General features: G+C 45.0%; 1 protein-coding gene across 2 annotated transcripts in view; it reads right to left on the bottom strand.

Annotated features, from left to right (window-relative positions):
- Nucleotides 1-18,912, bottom strand: part of gli2a (GLI family zinc finger 2a) — a 104,601-nt gene that overhangs the window by 44,579 nt on the left and 41,110 nt on the right. For both annotated transcript variants that reach the window (XM_083776504.1, XM_083776505.1), the window contains exon 3: nucleotides 4,699-4,801. In XM_083776504.1, coding sequence (XP_083632630.1) covers nucleotides 4,699-4,801 — 103 coding nt within the window. The remainder of the gene's footprint in view (nucleotides 1-4,698; nucleotides 4,802-18,912) is intronic.

The raw sequence follows: 18,912 nt of genomic DNA, 5'->3' as shown, positions 1-18,912 counted from the left end.
CCATAGTGGATGGAGATGGAGAATTCTTTCTTTGGTGTAATGGACAGCAAAATAGCTACAAAAACAGCTGAAGTACCGGTACTTGAAAGCTGAATTATGAAAGTAAAGAGAAGTATAGACAACACGGTTGTTTTGTTTCTTTGTACCATGAAATGGTCTTACTTTTGATACCAGACACCAGATACTTTTCTTAAGTAGCCTACATATGATGTGATCTGCGTGAGTGTGCGTGTGCTTGCGCGTGCGTGCGTGCGTGCGCTTCTCTCTGAAAAACATCCCTCCATGTGCAGAAAATGAATGGAGCGGCCCATTCATTGGGTGGCCCACCGGGGATATGCCCTGTACGTGTACGTCAAGTGGCCAGTCCAGGCCTGGATTTACTTTTACTCTTGAATACTTAGTACATTTAAAAGCATGTACTTTTTTACTCTTACTCAAGCAACATTTTGACTGACCTACTTTTACTTGTAGTGGAGCAAATCTGAACAGGTCGTATGACTCGTATTTGTATTCAAGTACTGCATGGGGTCGAGTACTCTGTCCACCTCTGATTCCAATGGAAGACATAATGCAATTGTAATTCAAAGAATGCAAGGATATACTGTGTGTGTGTCTGTGCGTGTGTGCAGGCGTTCGTTGCTTGCGTGCGTGCGTGTACATCTGCTCTCCGAGGAACACTACGCCTTCAGCTGCATTACCACATAGTAATAACACAACTGACACACATAATAGTGTACTCCATTCCTCCAGCTGGGGGTTGATACATGTAACAAGTATCTTATTGTCAAGATACCCAGATAAGTGATGGGAGAGAAAATAGATAATAATTCGATTTAGTACATAGTTCAACTATACCACACACACTAGAAACACAATACTGGAAATTGTAGCTATGCTTGAAGTTCTGCTACTAAGCTATACCACACTGCAAATAAACATGCAAATAAACACACACACACACACACACACACACACACACACACACACACACACACACACACACACACACACACACACTCCCACCCGCTGTTATCCTTTCCGTGTTAGCCAAACCAAACCAATGATGTTAAAAAAACAACCAACAAACCAAAAGTCTGCTGTGTATAACAACCCATTTAATCAACACATTCCCGCCTCAGGGGGTCCGCCACCAGTCTGACTGTCTGGAGGGGAACCACAGGCCTCTGCCACACAGGGAAACCATGAGCGCATCATTCACAAGCCTGATTTATATACTTACAGTATTTGCGCACCGATGTGATATAGCCAATCTACAAGCTCACAAAGCACGGCAGCGCTAATACATTGTGATCTCGTAGATCGTCTATTTTCGGCTTCAGCTGTCCAGCAGCCAACTCTGCAGTTTGAGTCGCCGCCCAACTGCCTCCCTCGAAAAGCACAAGGAGGAAAAAAAATGAAAACCGCGAAATGAGGCAGCGGAGGGCTGTGTTTTCCCCTCATCCATATTTGCGTTGTTGTTTGAGGTTGCGGGAACGGAAGGCTGGATTTCGGATGCTAATTACCCATCAGACACACTGGCACAGCGGCCTGCTTCCCTGGATTGTGGCTTTGCTCTGAGAATGCCCGACTACTATCATAACGACAAACTATGTTGACCTATGAATGTGAAATAAAACTATGTTGACCTCATAACTTTCATTCATCCATTCCTCTATTTCTCTCTCCATCTCTCTGGCTCTCTCCCCTCCATTTCTTTCTTTCTCTCCCTCCCTCTCTCCCTCCTCTTCTCTCCTTCTCTCTCACCCTCCTCTTCTCTCCTTCTCTCTCTCCCTCCTCTTCTCTCCTTCTCTCTCTCCCTCCTCTTCTCTCCTTCTCTCTCTCCCTCCTCTTCTCTCCTTCTCTCTCTCCCTCCTCTTCTCTCCTTCTCTCTCTCCCTCCTCTTCTCTCCTTCTCTCTCACCCTCCTCTTCTCTCCTTCTCTCTCACCCTCCTCTTCTCTCCTTCTCTCTCACCCTCCTCTTCTCTCCTTCTCTCTCTCCCTCCTCTTCTCTCCTTCTCTCTCTCCCTCCTCTTCTCTCCTTCTCTCTCTCCCTCCTCTTCTCTCCTTCTCTCTCTCCCTCCTCTTCTCTCCTTCTCTCTCACCCTCCTCTTCTCTCCTTCTCTCTCACCCTCCTCTTCTCTCCTTCTCTCTCTCCCTCCTCTTCTCTCCTTCTCTCTCTCCCTCCTCTTCTCTCCTTCTCTCTCTCCCTCCTCTTCTCTCCTTCTCTCTCTCCCTCCTCTTCTCTCCTTCTCTCTCACCCTCCTCTTCTCTCCTTCTCTCTCACCCTCCTCTTCTCTCCTTCTCTCTCTCCCTCCTCTTCTCTCCTTCTCTCTCTCCCTCCTCTTCTCTCCTTCTCTCTCACCCTCCTCTTCTCTCCTTCTCTCTCACCCTCCTCTTCTCTCCTTCTCTCTCTCCCTCCTCTTCTCTCCTTCTCTCTCACCCTCCTCTTCTCTCCTTCTCTCTCACCCTCCTCTTCTCTCCTTCTCTCTCTCCCTCCTCGTCTCTCCTTCTCTCTCACCCTCCTCTTCTCTCCTTCTCTCTCTCCCTCCTCTTCTCTCCTTCTCTCTCACCCTCCTCTTCTCTCCTTCTCTCTCTCCCTCCTCTTCTCCCCTTCTCTCCCACCCCCCCTCTCTCACCCCCTCGCATTCTCTCCCTCTGGCATGCTAATTAGTAATTACCATGCGACCGCAGGCTGAGGGTTGCTGGGTTGAAACCCTGGGCTGCGTAAGCCATTTGAAATGACTTCATCGTCCCGCTGCCACCGTGCCCTTGAGCAGGGCATTATGAACTATGCTTACAGTCCTGAGGGACACCACATGGTTCTGAATCTGTATCTGGGTCTATTTTACTGTGCAACGGCTCAGAGGTTTTACAATAGAATGGTATTATAACCTCTCATAAAAATCTACTGCTTCTTCCTGTGGGGTTGTGGTTTGATGGGCTGAAGTCTTAACTCTCTCTGTCCCTGTATCTCTCTCTCTCTCTCTCTCTGTGGAAACTGACTTCATTGTACGTGAGAAACAGGGCATGCAGTTTCTTGATTAATTTCACATTTACATCGGCTGGTTAAACCACATGAACCTAGTGTCCTGAAAGACATATTTGTTGTAGAGGGAAAGAGGAGGGGGCCTAGTATAGATCCCTGGGAGACTCCGGTTTAAGTGGTTAAAAAGGTTTGTTAACAGCATTGTGGAGTTCGTCATATGAGCCTGACGCTTAACACTCCTGGCTAGTGCAGAGTTTACAACCCACGTTATCTGCAGTTTACAGTAGCTTAACAGATTTCCATTCACACATCACTTGTTCTGACAAAAACATTCCACTGACTATAGGATCCACTGGCGTGTCCTTCCTCCAAGCTTTTCTCTACCCTCACATTACCAGGCCATTTCCACAGTACCTGTGGTAAGCCTGGTTAATACCATACAGTCTAAAGCGCACAATCACTGTACTCTATATCCATTCCATGGCCGTTTCCTACTCCTTTCTCCAATCAGTATAGTCTGCCGTGCATTCACGTCAACATTTGGTTATCATCACCTCATCTACACACAATCTTTGCCAGATGGAATACCATGAAAGTGGAGTGGAGTTGAGCCGGTACCATACAGTGGAAAAGCCTCAATTAAAGTGCTTCCATTACCAATGTGCTGCACTTCAAAGCAATCCGCAATACTTTGTAGTATTTGAATGCTTAAATACTTTTGAAGACTACTTTACTTTACTTTACTTTTTACAGTCTACACTGACTTTTCCTTTTGACTCTTTTAGATTGGTGTGCGGACTTCCTTCCTTCTACATTTTGTTCCAGCACCTGTAGAATTTGTGGAGATGTGCGCATGTTCCCTTTTGGACTCTATTTGTAAAACGTGCACTGTTCTCCTCTCACTGCAGCAGAGGATTTATTGTTTGGGTTTGTCAGAGGAGTTTCTGTTTGTTGGCAGAGAGCTGCTCCATTGTGAACTCTGCCAGAAGCTCTGCAAGACCTCTAGCACCACAACTAGATAGGACAGGAAATATTAACACACTCACTCTCTCTCTCTCTCTCTCTCTCTCTCTCTCTCTCTCTCTCTCTCTCTCTCTCTCATATCTAGCACAGCCGCATCTCTATCTCTCCTCTCTCTCAGTCTCTCTTGATGCAACTACTAGTAAGTTGTAACTACTAATGAAATATCACAATAACTTTGGACAAAATACATTGATATCACATTGTGGCAATATACATAATTGTTTTAAGTTAGAAGATCATGATCTAATCTGAGGTTTTACTTTCTAGGAGGAAGCACTTTCCAATGGTATTGTTGTTGTTGTTGTTTGTTCTCCTGCTGCTGCTGTCTTTCTACAGGGTACACCAGCTCAGAGGCCTTGTGGTTACTTAGAAAGTCCGTCCTGAGACTGGGAGATCAGCGTTCAATCCCCGGTCAAGTTATACCAAAGACTATAAATAATGGATCCAATGCCTCTCTGCTTGGCACTGAGGCATTGAGTTGGATTGGAGGAAGTCCCTGGGACATAGTCCCTGTATGTCACAGGGACATAGTCCCTGTATGTCACAGGGACATAGTCCCTGTATGTCACAGAGACATCTCCCTCACGCTACGGAAACAGGACACATATAGGCTCCTGACCTTTGGGCCACGTGGGCAAATTTGACAGTTGTCATAACAAGTGACCCGAGCACCATTTAGGAGGACTTACCCATGCATATGGAGAGGGTGTGGCTCATAATGGTACCGCCCCTCATGGTGTCGCATGTCGATGGGGATGGGCGTGTGGAAGGTAGGGAAGACATGATGAGCACCTGGGAGAAAGAGAGAGAAAGATATCAGTAAAGGAACAATAGCTTCAAATATAAACTTTTCAAAGCATCTCGACCAGAAAAACTGAAATTGATTGAAAGAAAAAGCGACAGAGAGACAGTCAACCAATAGCAAGGAGTACAAGGTTCAGATCCTATAGGTCGGTGACATTACAATCAGACAGAGATCCTATATCACTGGACGCAGCATCTCTTGTGATGATGTGATTGCGTGATAGTTTACGGAATGTGTTTGTGTACAGTATACAGTATACTGGTGCAGCGTCCCGTGATAGGCTCCGTGCCCGCCTCGCAGCGGGAGGTGCAATAACAGCTCTTTACAGTTCCCATAATGCCGCTGTAATGGGAACCTTGCAGTCGGTCGGAGGCAGATCAGCGCTGAGAGAGTGCAGGTCCATTTAACGGTCTGCCCCGGCTAATAAGACCAACGCAACGTCTTTTATTGTAACACACAACAATGAGTCGCGTTCCTTTTTATACGAGGGACAAAGAATGTGTAAATGAAGCATTTCCTGCCGTTTCAAAAGGTCTCGCTGGCTTCAGGGGAAACGGCTCTCATTAGGAGCCCACAGCAGATATGCATTAATTACTGCTATTACAGCGTCTGAGTACACAGGCTTTTAGAGTTCAAGTCTTTAGATGTTGTTTAGGGTGGATGAGCGGAGCTCTGTTTAAACAGCGCAACAACAGGCAGCTGCATCTCGACATGTTTTAATGATCAGGAAAAAAACAAACTAAAGGAGGGATGTTAACCACTTAAGACTTAAGTTCTAGGATCAGGACCGATAACGAACACAGCGATCTGCAGTACCAGCTCAACACGTCCATCCCATCTCCTCAGGGTTCATCCCTGATAGCTGGTTGGTTGTCCGTGATGCATCAAGCCTAGGGTGAACTGGGAGCGACAGGGTCAAAGGTCAAAGCTTAGCGAGGACATATTTTACGCAATCCGTAAGTTTTATATCCTACGAGGGATTCGAACCCGGTAGAGCTGGTAGAATTCAGAGGGGAATGGAAAAGAGTGGACCAAGCACAGGTTCCACCCTGAACAACTATATTAGTTTAGTAAGAACCGAGGGTTAACCTCTATCTGCGAGGAGTTCTGTGGAACGACAGGCTCAACATCAGTGGGAAGCATGGAGGTCTGAAATGCAACATAAAAACCACAGCCTAATTAATATTGAATGCTTGGTGTCATGAAGCTTTCAAAGGAGTTTTCTTTGAGTCAGCATTCCTAGGATTTGCTCTGAAATCCCTCCGCGTCGCTCATTCGGACCATCAGCCGTCACACAGCTAAGCCCATGGAGCCGCCGGGTCTCAGTGTAAAAGTCCCATTTTCTTCTTAAAACACCTTTTGTTGTTAGAGATGTGTTACTTTGTCCTCCGGCGCAGAGTTCCTGTGAAAACAAGGCGTAACAAGACTCCGGGCCTGCGGGCCGCGCTGGAATGCTCCGCTTTGTTTTCTCAGAGGATCCCAGACATAAAGACAGGCATTACTGCGACTTAACCCTGATTGAGGCTATTGTCACTGGGATTGGTTCTGTCGCGGCCTCCCCCTCGTCCTCTCAGGACCCGAGTGATGCCTGCTTTAACCAGTCCCCGAGTCCAGTATGGCTCTATTTGAAGTAACAATTCAATACAATAAACATTTTGTTGACCACATAAGCCCTTTTGCGAAATTTGTGGCAGTCTACACATTGTGGCGCATTTTGAGCTGTAGATGTGCTACTTTCGCAAATCTGTGCTCTTTTGACAAATACCACAGGTAAGATATCAGACGTAGGGCTATATCTTGCGCCACCCCTAAACCCTTATCCCTACATTTATTTGCAATTTTTTACTATTTAAAAAAACCTTTTTAAATAGTTCAAATAGCCGATCTACAAGCTCACAACGTGTCGATGTCGATCGATCGGCCAGTTGAACTATTTAAAAATGATTTTCAAAATAGTAAAACATGGCAAATACGTTCAGGGATAAGGGTGGCGCAAGATGGAGCCCGTAGTGTACATGCATGTCCTAAAAGGAAATGCTTGTATTAAATTAATTCTGAGCAGAATCAGGGATAAAACATAATATTTCTCCACCGGCCATAAAAAATGAATGACGACAGAAGCACGGTTCCCCCAATCCACCCCGAACACAGCGTACAGTACATCCACCCCTGAGTACCAGTACTGGTAGATATGTTGAAACACCTCATGCCTAATTTTGCTGTTACTGTTGGCCACCGACAATAGCTGGTTTACACCACTGTACGACAAAGTGTAAATCAGCCTTCATGGAGACAATTAATGTCTTTGGTTCACCCCAAAACCCCCCTCTTTCTCTTCCTTTATTTTCCTCTCACTTTTCCTTTCTCTCTCTTTCGCTCTTCTTGTCTTGTCTCGTCTCTCAGACACAGCTTGGTGTTTGTGTCAAGATGTCTGACTGTTGCTGGAACTCACCCAACCCTCTCTTATGAGAGAGAGAGAGAGAGAGAGACTACTAAGTCAAGTTCTGTATTATAAAAGCCATGAGGACAAGCTGAGAGTGTGAGCTTTGTTTCAAGAGTGTCGACAGAAGTTGAAGCTTTGTGTGTATTCACCCTGCTTGACACTACTCTCTGTGTGTGTGTGTGTGTGTGTGTGTGTGTGTGTGTGTGTGTGTGTGTGTGTGACTGTGTGTGTGTGTGACTGTGTGTGTGTGTTTGTTTGTAGGGGTCAAGGAGTAGGTCAGGAAGCCTGGAATTGGATCAAACAATGGTTTAATGAATGAATCTTCTCTCGATTTACACTGAACGCTGGCGTTTTCAATCCATTAGGCACACACACACACACACACACACACACACACACACACACACACACACACACACGAACACACACAATACTTTGTAACAGCACTTCAGATTGGACAGCCTTGTACTCCCATAATAACCATATCAGATGGGGAGCGGGGTGCTAATTGGCTGAGTGGCTACTGGCTGAAGACTGTCAGTGACCCAGATATAGTATAGTGTCAAGACGTGGCCTAGAACCGGAAACGCTTGCCGACGCGTCATGTTGCAGCCGCGCGCGAGCGTCGTTTCCATCCACCAGCTGTCTAAAAACCCAGAAGAGATGCCTGCTCTAGGCGGCCTCTTGCCGCCTCTGTCTGGGTACTTACCATGAGACAGGTGAACAGAGAACATGTCTCACTGCTCTCAGAGAGGAAGCTGTCTCTCTCTCTCCCTTGTCTCTGTCCTTTCTCTCTCTCTGGGTTCACTGCAGTGTTGCCAAGTCTGTTTATTATAAGCGACTTTGGGCTTGTAAATATTGGAAGTTGCGGGTTGCGGTTATCTGGGCTTGTTTCTAAAGTGCGGTTACTTATTTTGGGCTTACTTCAGTTTAGCCACTTGAACCCTCCATCTGCTATTTTCAAAAAATCACGAAAAAAAAATCTTGATAACTCTGGAATGTTTTTGAAACACAAATCTTGTATAGGGGTCCCATACGTGGCCAAATTCTTATTCATCTGGGGATCCTTGGGGGTCCTTGACATGTTTGAGAACCACTGCTCTTAAAACAACATTGACTGAGCTGCCCTAGTTGCTCATTTTGGGCTCGCTTTCATTGACCTAGCTGCTTGTTTCTCTCGCATAATCTGGCAATACTGGTTCAGCATTGAGTTCAGAGGACTCATCATGTACTGGAGCGAGAGAGAGAGAGAGGGTGGGGGCAGATACAGGGGAATGATAGAATTGGGAGAAAGAGAGAGAGAGGGTGGGCAGAGAGAGTAGAGAAGGAGCGAGCAAGAGAAGAGGGGGAGGAGGAGAGATTAAGGGGTGCGCTTGATTGAGACAGGAAATTCCAGGAGGAAAAGTTGGCTTGGATCCTAACTACACACATGCACGCACAATCACTCACACACACACACACACACACACACACACACACACACACACACACACACACGAACACACAGGCATGCACTCTGAGGCTGTGAGTTTCCCAGCACTGCACTCTGGGTAAGCAGCCATGCAGTGTAAAGTGGCGGCGGGGGAGACGGCTTGTTACTGTGGTAGAGAAGAAGAAGGAGGAAACTCTCAGTGTGTGTTTAATCACAGTCTGCATTTGTGCAGTCCGTTTGGGTGCATGTTTACACCCCGACGGTTCAATTAAAATGGAGGATTTGACTGCGTTGAAAAGAACAAACACACACAGCGTATGAGTGGCGACAGCAGGATTTATGAGTTTACAGAGGAGTCACTATACTCTTCAGTGGTGGACACAATTTTATTTTAAGTATTCAAAAGTACAACATACCTGTACTATTTTGTATCTATTGAAATATAGAACCTTTCCCCCCCGATATGTTCAGAAAAAAGAGCTAACATTGTGATAGCCCTATACTCTGAACCCTCCATCCATGTGATCCATCACCTCTCCTAATTGTCCTGAGGTCTGGTCAGTTACAGACCCAGGGTCAGCTGTGCTCCAGTTAAGCTGTAGGCCTACTGTTTTCCAGTGTTCTGTGTGTGTGCGTGTGCGTGTGAGTGTGCGTGTGCGTGTGACTGATGAGGCTTCAATCTAATCAGGTACATGGTCAAACTCCGATTTATCATCTGTACCCCACCCTTCCCCCTGACACACACACACACACACACACACGTGCACAAACATACACGGCACGCACACGTGAGAGGGCCTGATTAGCTAATGTCCGTACAGGTTTGTTATCAGTAAATAACATTGTCTGGATTAAGTTCTAAACTTGAAACAGCGCAACCCTGTCCGCGTGCCTTTGACCCGACAGACGCAGCCTCAGTGATGACATGGTGATCACATGATCCCATCCAGGGGTCATCACCATGTTGGCTTAGTGATGACATGGTGATCACATGATCCCATCCAGGGGTCATCACCATGTTGGCTTAGTGATGACATGGTGATCACATCCCATCCAGGGGTCATCACCATGTTGGCTCAGTGATGACATGGTGATCACATCCCATCCGAGGGGTCATCACCATGTTGGCTCAATGATGACATGGTGATCACATGTCATCCAGGGGTCATCGCCATGTTGGCTCAGTGATGACATGGTGATCACATCCCATCCAGGGGTCATCGCCATGTTGGCTCAGTGATGACATGGTGATCACATCCCATCCAGGGGTCATCGCCATGTTGGCTCAATGATGACATGGTGATCACATCCCATCCAGGGGTCATCGCCATGTTGGCTCAATGATGACATGGTGATCACATGTCATCCAGGGGTCATCGCCATGTTGGCTCAATGATGACATGGTGATCACATGTCATCCAGGGGTCATCACTATGTTGGCTCAGTGATGACATGGTGATCACATGCCATCCAGGGGTCATCGCCATGTTGGCTCAATGATGACATGGTGATCACATCCCATCCAGGGGTCATCGCCATGTTGGCTTGTGGTGGACATTTTTGTAAAAATTAAAAAAAATAATTGTGTAAAAAAGCAACTAGGGCACAAAATAGGAGAAACATGATGTGATCGGCTTGGTGTGTGTGTGTGTTCAATGGTCTGTGTAGGTGCAGTGTTGTGTGTATACAGTATGTTGCATGTGTTCATAAAAATCGACACTTTGTATGAATAAAGCCTGGAACACATGCACACGCATGCACACACACACTCACACACACACACACACACACACACACACACACACACACACACACACACACACACACACACTCACATCGAATATCCCCTTCCACAATACACAAATTGAAAACTGAGAGAGAGAAACTTCCAGCAGATAAGGTGATAGAACGCAGGCCCCATCTTTCTCTCTCTCTCTCTCTCTCTCTCTCTCTCTCTCTCTCTCTCTCTCTCTCTCTCTCTCTCTCTCTCTCTCTCTCTCTCTTCTCTCTCTCTCTCTCTCTCTCTCTCTCACACACACACACACACACACACACACACACACACACACACACACACACACACACACACACAACACTTTGTGGTCTGGCCTCTTACTCTTCGGTGTAGAAACCATATCTCCTAGGGAATTAGTTATAAAGCAGTAACAGGAGACAGCTGTGGAGAGAGGGCCCCTGAAGGCCCCTGGGGGCCTCTGCACAACTGGACTGGCTCTCAGGGGATGTTTAGTCTAGTCGACCCATGTTGGTCTGTCATAGGACAGCTTTGTTTTTGTGTCTCAGTTCATTTAGTACAGTACAATGGTTCTCAAATTAGTATTTGACTCAAAGTATTTGACTTCAGACCCCCATCTGACAAAATGTTATGCCAGGGACCCCAATACAAGGTTTGTGTTGTTAAAACCTCCGCCCATCTCTCCATCTCTTTAATAAACAGAAAATACATTTTCAGGCGTGTTGCAATTTAGGCGAAAGTACCCATTTATCAGCTTCTTATAGTGTTCCAGTTCTTATTATGTCTGCTTATTTATTTGTGTCATCACTTCCAATGTCACTCCTGATTGGATAAGATCGGTATCCCAACCTGAAAATAGATTTTCTGTTAATTAAAGAGCTAGAGAGACAGGGAGACCCCTGTTACTGAACAAACACTCTATACTATAGTAATCAGAAGTATAAGTATCAGAATAATTTTAACAAAGGAATATCACTTACCCGTCTTTAAGCTCTATGTAAAAAGAATAATAATAATGTAAGTGAAAATAGAAGATCTACAGCTTCACACTGCCGCATGACTACATGCCAAGATGAGGTGGTTGAATTAGATTTAGGTGTGTGTGTGTGTGTGTGTGTGTGTGTGTGTGTGTGTGTGTGTGTGTGTGTGTGTGACTGCGTGTGTGACTGCGTGTGTGACTGCGTGTGTGACTGCGTGTATGTGCGTGCGGGCAGATATGTGCAGTTGAACTGGAGGTCAGGTGGTCTGTGCTTTGGGGGGTGTTCAGGTGGGCTGCTCTGTGGGGGGTGTTCAGGTGGTCTGTGCTGTGGCCATAAATATAACTCCACTACTAGCCCCTAGCCCTAAATCGAACCAATCCTAACCCAGACCTGTAACATTTGTCTTGTGGAGTCTGGCATTTTGGTCCTTACTAAACCTTACTCCATGTTTGGACCTCAAAAGTAGTAATACCTGTGTACACAACACACACACACACACACACACACACACACACACACACACACACACACACACACACACACACACACACACACACACACAGAGCTGTTCTGTTCTGTAGTTGTAGTTGTGAAGGAAGCAAGTTAGTTTCTTCCAGATGTGAAGAGCAAAGGTCCAGCGGTCAAATATTTCAGAAATGTCACCCCGCGTTAAAAACATTCTCATACATACCTTCATATCAAACTCCAGTGACATAAACCACAGCCATTTAGCACCAGAGGGGGTTAATTTAATTAAATAGATCTATCTCACTCTCTCTGTTTCTTCTCCCCTCTATCTGCTTAACCACATGAACCCAAGCGTCCGTATCCATGGCATGTCGCAATAGCAACAGTCGAGATCCCTTTTATGGGAAACTACATAAAAACATTATTTGTCATCAAGGTCCAACTGAGTTGGAACTGGTCGTAAACACGACTGTGCTAGCATCCCTGATCTGGGAATGTCATGATTAATGACAATTCAGCATAAGACATTTCACAGTCCATCGTAAATTCGCAATGCAATGCGTTGACGAGATTTAGAGTACAGTGAAGGATAAAGGAGGGGACTAAGTATAGAGCCCTGGGGGACCCCGGTCAACAAAGTAGATGGGGTTTAAGTGGTTAAGCACCGTTCAGCATTATGTTTGCAGCAGCGAAAGTGATCTGAGGGGTGGGAGACTAGGAGTGGGTGGGAGTGGAGTGGGAGTGGAGGGTCATGCAGTGGGGGTGGATGTGTTTACTCGGCCCGTAATGCAAGTATGGAAGTCAAATAAACACGGAGGCCCTCGAAGAAACACATGTCGCTTTCATCAGAACCGTCGACATGGGGCTCCGAGGTCGAAGCGTTTAAAGCCAATGGGGTGGTGCTGGCTGGCGGAGGCATATAGGGGGGGGGGGGGGGGCGTTGCGGAGGAGAAAGGCCGCTCGGTCTCTCGCTCTTAGCACGCGTCCGTCTTGATTAGCGAGCGGAGCGGTGAGCGGCTGTCATTGGACGAGAGGGCCGGAACAGCGCAGCGCTGATGTGTTTATGAGATGTGGTGTCTCTGTGAATTCTGATGCACGAGCCGGGCCGAGAGTGGAAACATATCAAATAATATATCATATCAAAGCTGAGTGGAAACATATCAAATAATCCTCAGCGTGATGAAAGGCTTTTACACTCGCCTGCGGTGGGAGCGTTTTCGTTGGAAGGAATTAATGCGATAAACAGATGGAAACACTTTTGCTGAATACATAATATTCCTAATCATTTAGATCTGTAACGTGTGTTTGCTGGACCTGCGCTCTCCGTTCAGACAGACCATTTATTCACATCAGATCATCTGATGGAAATTAACATAACGCACTCGTGTTTATTTTTTAAAGGTTGCATGACTTTTGGAACCATGACTATAGACACATGAGACGTGGCGAAGTTGGAGAGATAGGTGATAGATGGTTATTTATACTATAAATTGAACTGAAGTTTACTTTAAAGAAAGTATTATACCGGTGTATATATAAGCTCATATACTACTGTGTGTGTGTGTGTGTGTGTGTGTGTGTGTGTGTGTGTGTGTGTGTGTGTGTGTGTGTGTGTGTGTGTGTGTGTGTGTGTGTGTGTGTGTGTGTGTGTGTGTGTGTGTGTGTGTGTGTGTGTGTGTGTGTGTTTTACGCTACATGCCAGTTAGCAGTGTGTCAAGGCGGAAGGCTCCGGAGACGAGCGGAGTGTCAGGAACATTAGTCAGCAACAACAGAACAACAGGCCTGTAGATAAGGTCTCATTTGTCACTGGTGACAAACAGCAGGCATTGTGTGTTAAATTTAGCCGCTGCAACACTTCCCCTGTGTGATGCTGTGGACCTGGAGGCACCACAGGGTGAAGTCTGATGGGGAATCTTCTTTCTCTGTTCAGGAAGCATCCTGACCATTCCAGAGCAAATGTTTTTTTTTTTGGGGTTGGGGAGTTTGGTTCATTCAGCGTCCTGCATTTGTTCAAGGTTTTACAACAAGGTAGGGAAGGTTTATTAGAAGGGGCGATGATGGATCCATCATCTTCCCCAAGGAGACGTAGACATTCCTTTGTGCTGATAGCTATATGAAGATGTATAATGAGGCACGCGATGGAAACATGTTTTCATCTCAACCAAAATGAGCGTTTCCCTGTCATGGGAGAATTTCAAGCTGATTATGATGGAGAAACAAATCTAATGTGTTACTAGTAAGAATTAAGGGGCCTCATGCGCCAATAAGTTCCTAACTTTTCTTCTTACATTTCTTCCTACGTGAATTTCTAAGAGAAGTCTAGTCAGATACATGAAATGTTCTTAAATAGGCAGAATTTTTCGTAACTATGTTCTTATGATGATGAATCCTCGTAACTTGAAGAGGTGTGCCAGTTCATGCAAATTATCATATGTATTGTATTGTAGACACTCCACCTATCCTAATTAGCACGTTAATTACCATAGGGAACCGCCCACCAATCCACATAAGGCATGGGGCACTCACTCTTTCCTATAGGTGTTTCGCCCAGGTGGGTGTGGTTTTGCATGACTCCACGGCCCTGCCTGCAGTCACACCTGTGTGTGATTGTGGGACCACAGGACGTCACACAGAAATAAAGTTGAAGCCAAGAATACCTAAACTATGGTAGAACACCAGACTCCAAACATTACCTCCAAGTACTGTGGAGGTACTGTCTAGTACTTCTGAAGTGAACAGCAAATTGAATTCATGAATGTATTTTATTATTTATCTCACATTAGTCAACTTATCACCACTAGACAATGTAGACATCAATGTAAATTTGCTGAAATTAGCATATTATCCATGGGGGGGCGATGATGGTGGGTGGGGTATGGGGTATGTATGGGGTGGGTAGGGTCTGTTTGGGTTTGTAATTTTGTGGGTCTAAGAACAAATTTAGTCTTAAGAACTTCTTAAGAACGGTTGTCGCATGAGGCCCAATGTGCAAAGTCAACTTTGTACCGATCAGCTCCATTGAAGTGTTTGGGGTCATGTGCTTTGTTCAAGGGCGTCCCCTATGTGTGTTGAATGAGGGAGGGATGGATGGTTGTATTTGTCAATCACCTATATAGCTTCCCCTGCCATGAATTCTAGGTTACAAATCTTCTGGTCATGTTCCACAGCGTTTCTAGATTAGGTGTGAACCTATTCCACTGGTGGAAAAGGAGTAAGTAAGCCTTGGAACGTGAAGTCCTCAACCCCATAGCCTCCAGTGTCTGCTTTCTGCCCACGTCCGTGGCTGCGTTGTAAAGACCGCACAAGTTCCTCTGACGGCTACAAAACACCTTGTCAATCAGACATGGCAGGTCAGCTGGCCTCCAGTCAAAAGCCGTCACAGTGGAAGTGGTAATTGTTGATAATTATACAGAGAAAGGACCATGCAGTCTGTGTGTCGTTGAGGCTGGCCTCTGGACGGCACGGTTTCAAGACTACGAGTATTTCTAAAGAATATGGAATCCAAATGAATAGCCAGTGAGTATTCACTGACTGACACTGTGGGAAGGAGTACTGAATGGACATGTCCCCGGCAACGTTATTAGAACACAGAATAGACGATAGCCTGCCTGACAAGCACTTTAATGTGGTAATTACACCGTTCAAGACCAGGGGAATGACTTCTGTGAGACAAAGAATGAGCTGAGGGGAAGCTGCGGTAGGGCTGTCATGGTCATGACATTTTAATTGATAATGAATTGTCATACAAATAATTTGCTATTAATAATGGATTAATTGTGTTTTTGGAGGTGAACATCGGAACCTATTGATGAAAGTTACATTTCTATTTGCCTTTTAGGCTTTGTAAACAAACTTTGTTTGCACATGAGGCTTTGTTACTTAAATAAATATACAAAGAAATGACAAATGGCCATACCAATAATCACAATAAATAATGTACTATGGCCCAAACAGGTCATACAATTATAAATTTATAATCTAAAGAAATTCAAAAATCAGAAGACATCGTGATACAAGGCGCTGTGAGGTTGTAGAGCTAACTTTTGCTATTGTTTGAAAATGTATGGACATTTTTACACGTATAATTTTTTTTTTTTTTTTTAATTATTTGTCTTAAATGGCCAAAATAGGGATGCCATGTTGAAGTGGTTAAAAGAGTGTGGAAATAATGGACATGGAAATAATGATTTCATCCAGCTGTTTTATTCAGAAGAATGGAAAAGGATTTTAATGATTATGAAAAATAATTGCGATTAGCCAAAATAACTGTGATTGGGCAATTATGACAGGCTTAGCTGGCTAGCTGCATGCATGTCACTTGTGTGTGTGTGTGTGTGTGTGTGTGTGTGTGTGTGCGCGTGCACACCTGTGTTCAGAGCTCCCCGTCTTCACTGTTCCTACTGTTATGGACGGAGTAGGGGAAAAAAAGTAACAGAATCTTTGGTTCTATGTGATCAAAGGACTCCTGCTGGCTCGGGGAATACTTTTCCTCTTGCATGTGGATCTCATTGAGGGCCGTGTATTTCCTATAAACTGGACAGATATACCGTTACAGAACTTCGCTGAGGACGTCAAAACAGCCTAACGTCAAGAGGAAAGAATCCGATCGCACATTAAGGGCACATCATCATCAGAGCGGTGTGGTCGGTCAGATGCACAGCGAGAGGGAAACGGTGATGACAGTGATAACAATCAAGTTGTTTAATGTCATTAAGATGTTCAGGTTGTGATGAAGGCGTTCCTCGGGTCCTGTGTAACATCACACCAATGATTTGTGAGCTCTCTGAACTCGCTGTGATTGCACAGACCTTTGGGCTTTTACTCACTCTCAACCACTTAAACCCAATATACTTTGTTGACTGGGGTCCCCCAGGACTCTGTACTTGGGCCCCCTCCTTTGTTCCCCCTCTGCACAAAATCTCTTCGTTGAAAATAGCCGATCTACAAGCTCACAACGTGTCGCAGCGCAACGTGAGCTCGCATATTGTTGTTGTTTTCGGTGGTTCTCAACCTTTTCTGGATCAGTGCCCACTTATGGGTGGGCTGCGTGCATTTTCAGAGCATGTTTACTTTAATGATCAGTCAATCGATTGTGAATGAATGAAATCTTTAAAATCTTAGTGTTTTGACAATTATTTGGGGGCCTACTTGCAACATCCTTACGGCACACAACCAGTGTGCTCCCGGCCCACAGGTTGAGAAGCACTGCGCTATAGGGTACACAGCATTGCTGTGCTTACAACCAATTCCAAGCCATTTGCAGTTCGATGACAAATGTTTGCCAATTTTTATATAATTTCCCATTAAAAGTTATTTCGACCATGAATATACATAGACATTATTTCTTGGCAATGGCATAGCCTTTTAAATGATCTGTGGAATGTAATCTCCAAGGGTAGCATAAATCTTCAGAGGATGAATTAAGATAACTTAGATAAGTATCCATAATTTGAAGGATCATGTTTTAGAATAATGGATGTATAGAGGGTATGCGCGTGACATCATCATCATACCCGGAAGTTATGCAGGAACGCCTACTGAGTGGCAAAAAACTAATTTCTGGCCTCGACAGCCCATACATCCAAACGAAAAGTCCTATTTGATTGCATTAAATGACTTTAAACAACATTAAATTCACTTTGTTACTCACTTTGCCACTCGATTTGCCACTCGATCCGCCATTCACTTTATGCATGCAGCATGCCCTCTATTGGAAACCATGCTTTAAAAAAAACATCATATTGGTTTTGCATTTATCCAGGGAGCTCCAATACAGCCTACTGGTGAGGTCCAGTCCGTCTCAATGTGTTGGGCACAACATTTAGACAATGAATAAGGCTCTCACTGTTTTCCACTTCAAATTAAGCCTAATTTATGCTCCGTCGTGCAATTTGTTGATACCGTATATATGGGGGGAAAAGGTTTGCTAAGTTAACTTATAAGTAGGTTATTGGTTCTAAATATGGGTTTCGATATAGTTTGGGTTAATTCCCCAGCCCTAGTCGCGACCCAGCAGTAGTAAAGTACCGATAGTTGCAATCTGAATCAGAGTTGTGTACATTATCTCACAGTGTGATGATGGACGCGATCCAACCGTAACATAGTGAAGTAATTACAACGTGGACCAGCTCCAAACTCCTGGCTCCACACAAGATCCACTGTGACTAAGTCCCGTACATTTATCACTGACTGAGACCCAAAGGAATGCTTCCTCTGCACTGCCTCTGCGCTTTCAAAGAACCGCTCCATTGACAAAAGAATCACTTGGAAGGAAGAACAAGGAAAACCGTCTCTCTACTTCACTAATTCACTATCTAATCTGGCGTCCCTATGTTGGCCATGTCATTATAGGCATGTCATGGAAAATGTTTTGAAAATGTGTGTATGTTTCTCTAAATGGCGGAAATAGCAGATCTACAATATCAGAACGCAGCACATTGCAATATGTTATGAGCTTGTAGCTTGACTACTGTAACACAAGTATAAATAATACGGACATGCCTATAATAGGGATGTCAGGCTGAAAGTTGTTTAAAATGGGTACACGGGGCTCTCAGGTGGTGCAGGGATAAAGTGCCTGCAAAGTAGCATCCGGTTTGGCCGTGTCTACTCTAAACAAACACAATTGGTCACATTTGGGGAGGGAAGCCGGGCAGAAGAATGATATTTGCCACTGCACTAGTGACTCCTGCAGGCTGGTACAGCGTCTGTCATAGGGGAATGCTGAATGGGAGGAGTAGAACCAACCTGATTAGGGCACCTGAGTGGAAGGTGAGACAGTAGCAATATAGAAATGTGTGGTGAGGAATTCATTGGCATTTAGACTAAATTGGGGAGAAAAGGAATGCATTTGAGACGAATAACAGTCCAAGTCCACACTAATTACCCATAATGTATAAATGATGGATAAGGGGTCAGGACAACTAGGCCTTTTCGTGGAGGGGTCAGAATACATTTTGGAATTTTGGTCTCTAGATGTTTTTGGTGGTTGAAAACGCAATAAAGTGAAAACTCCTTTCAGA

The sequence above is a fragment of the Protomyctophum parallelum genome (genome assembly GCF_964188405.1).
Source record: "Protomyctophum parallelum genome assembly, chromosome: 11".
Lineage (NCBI taxonomy): Eukaryota > Metazoa > Chordata > Actinopteri > Myctophiformes > Myctophidae > Protomyctophum > Protomyctophum parallelum.
This window is presented reverse-complemented; position numbering and strand designations above follow the sequence as displayed.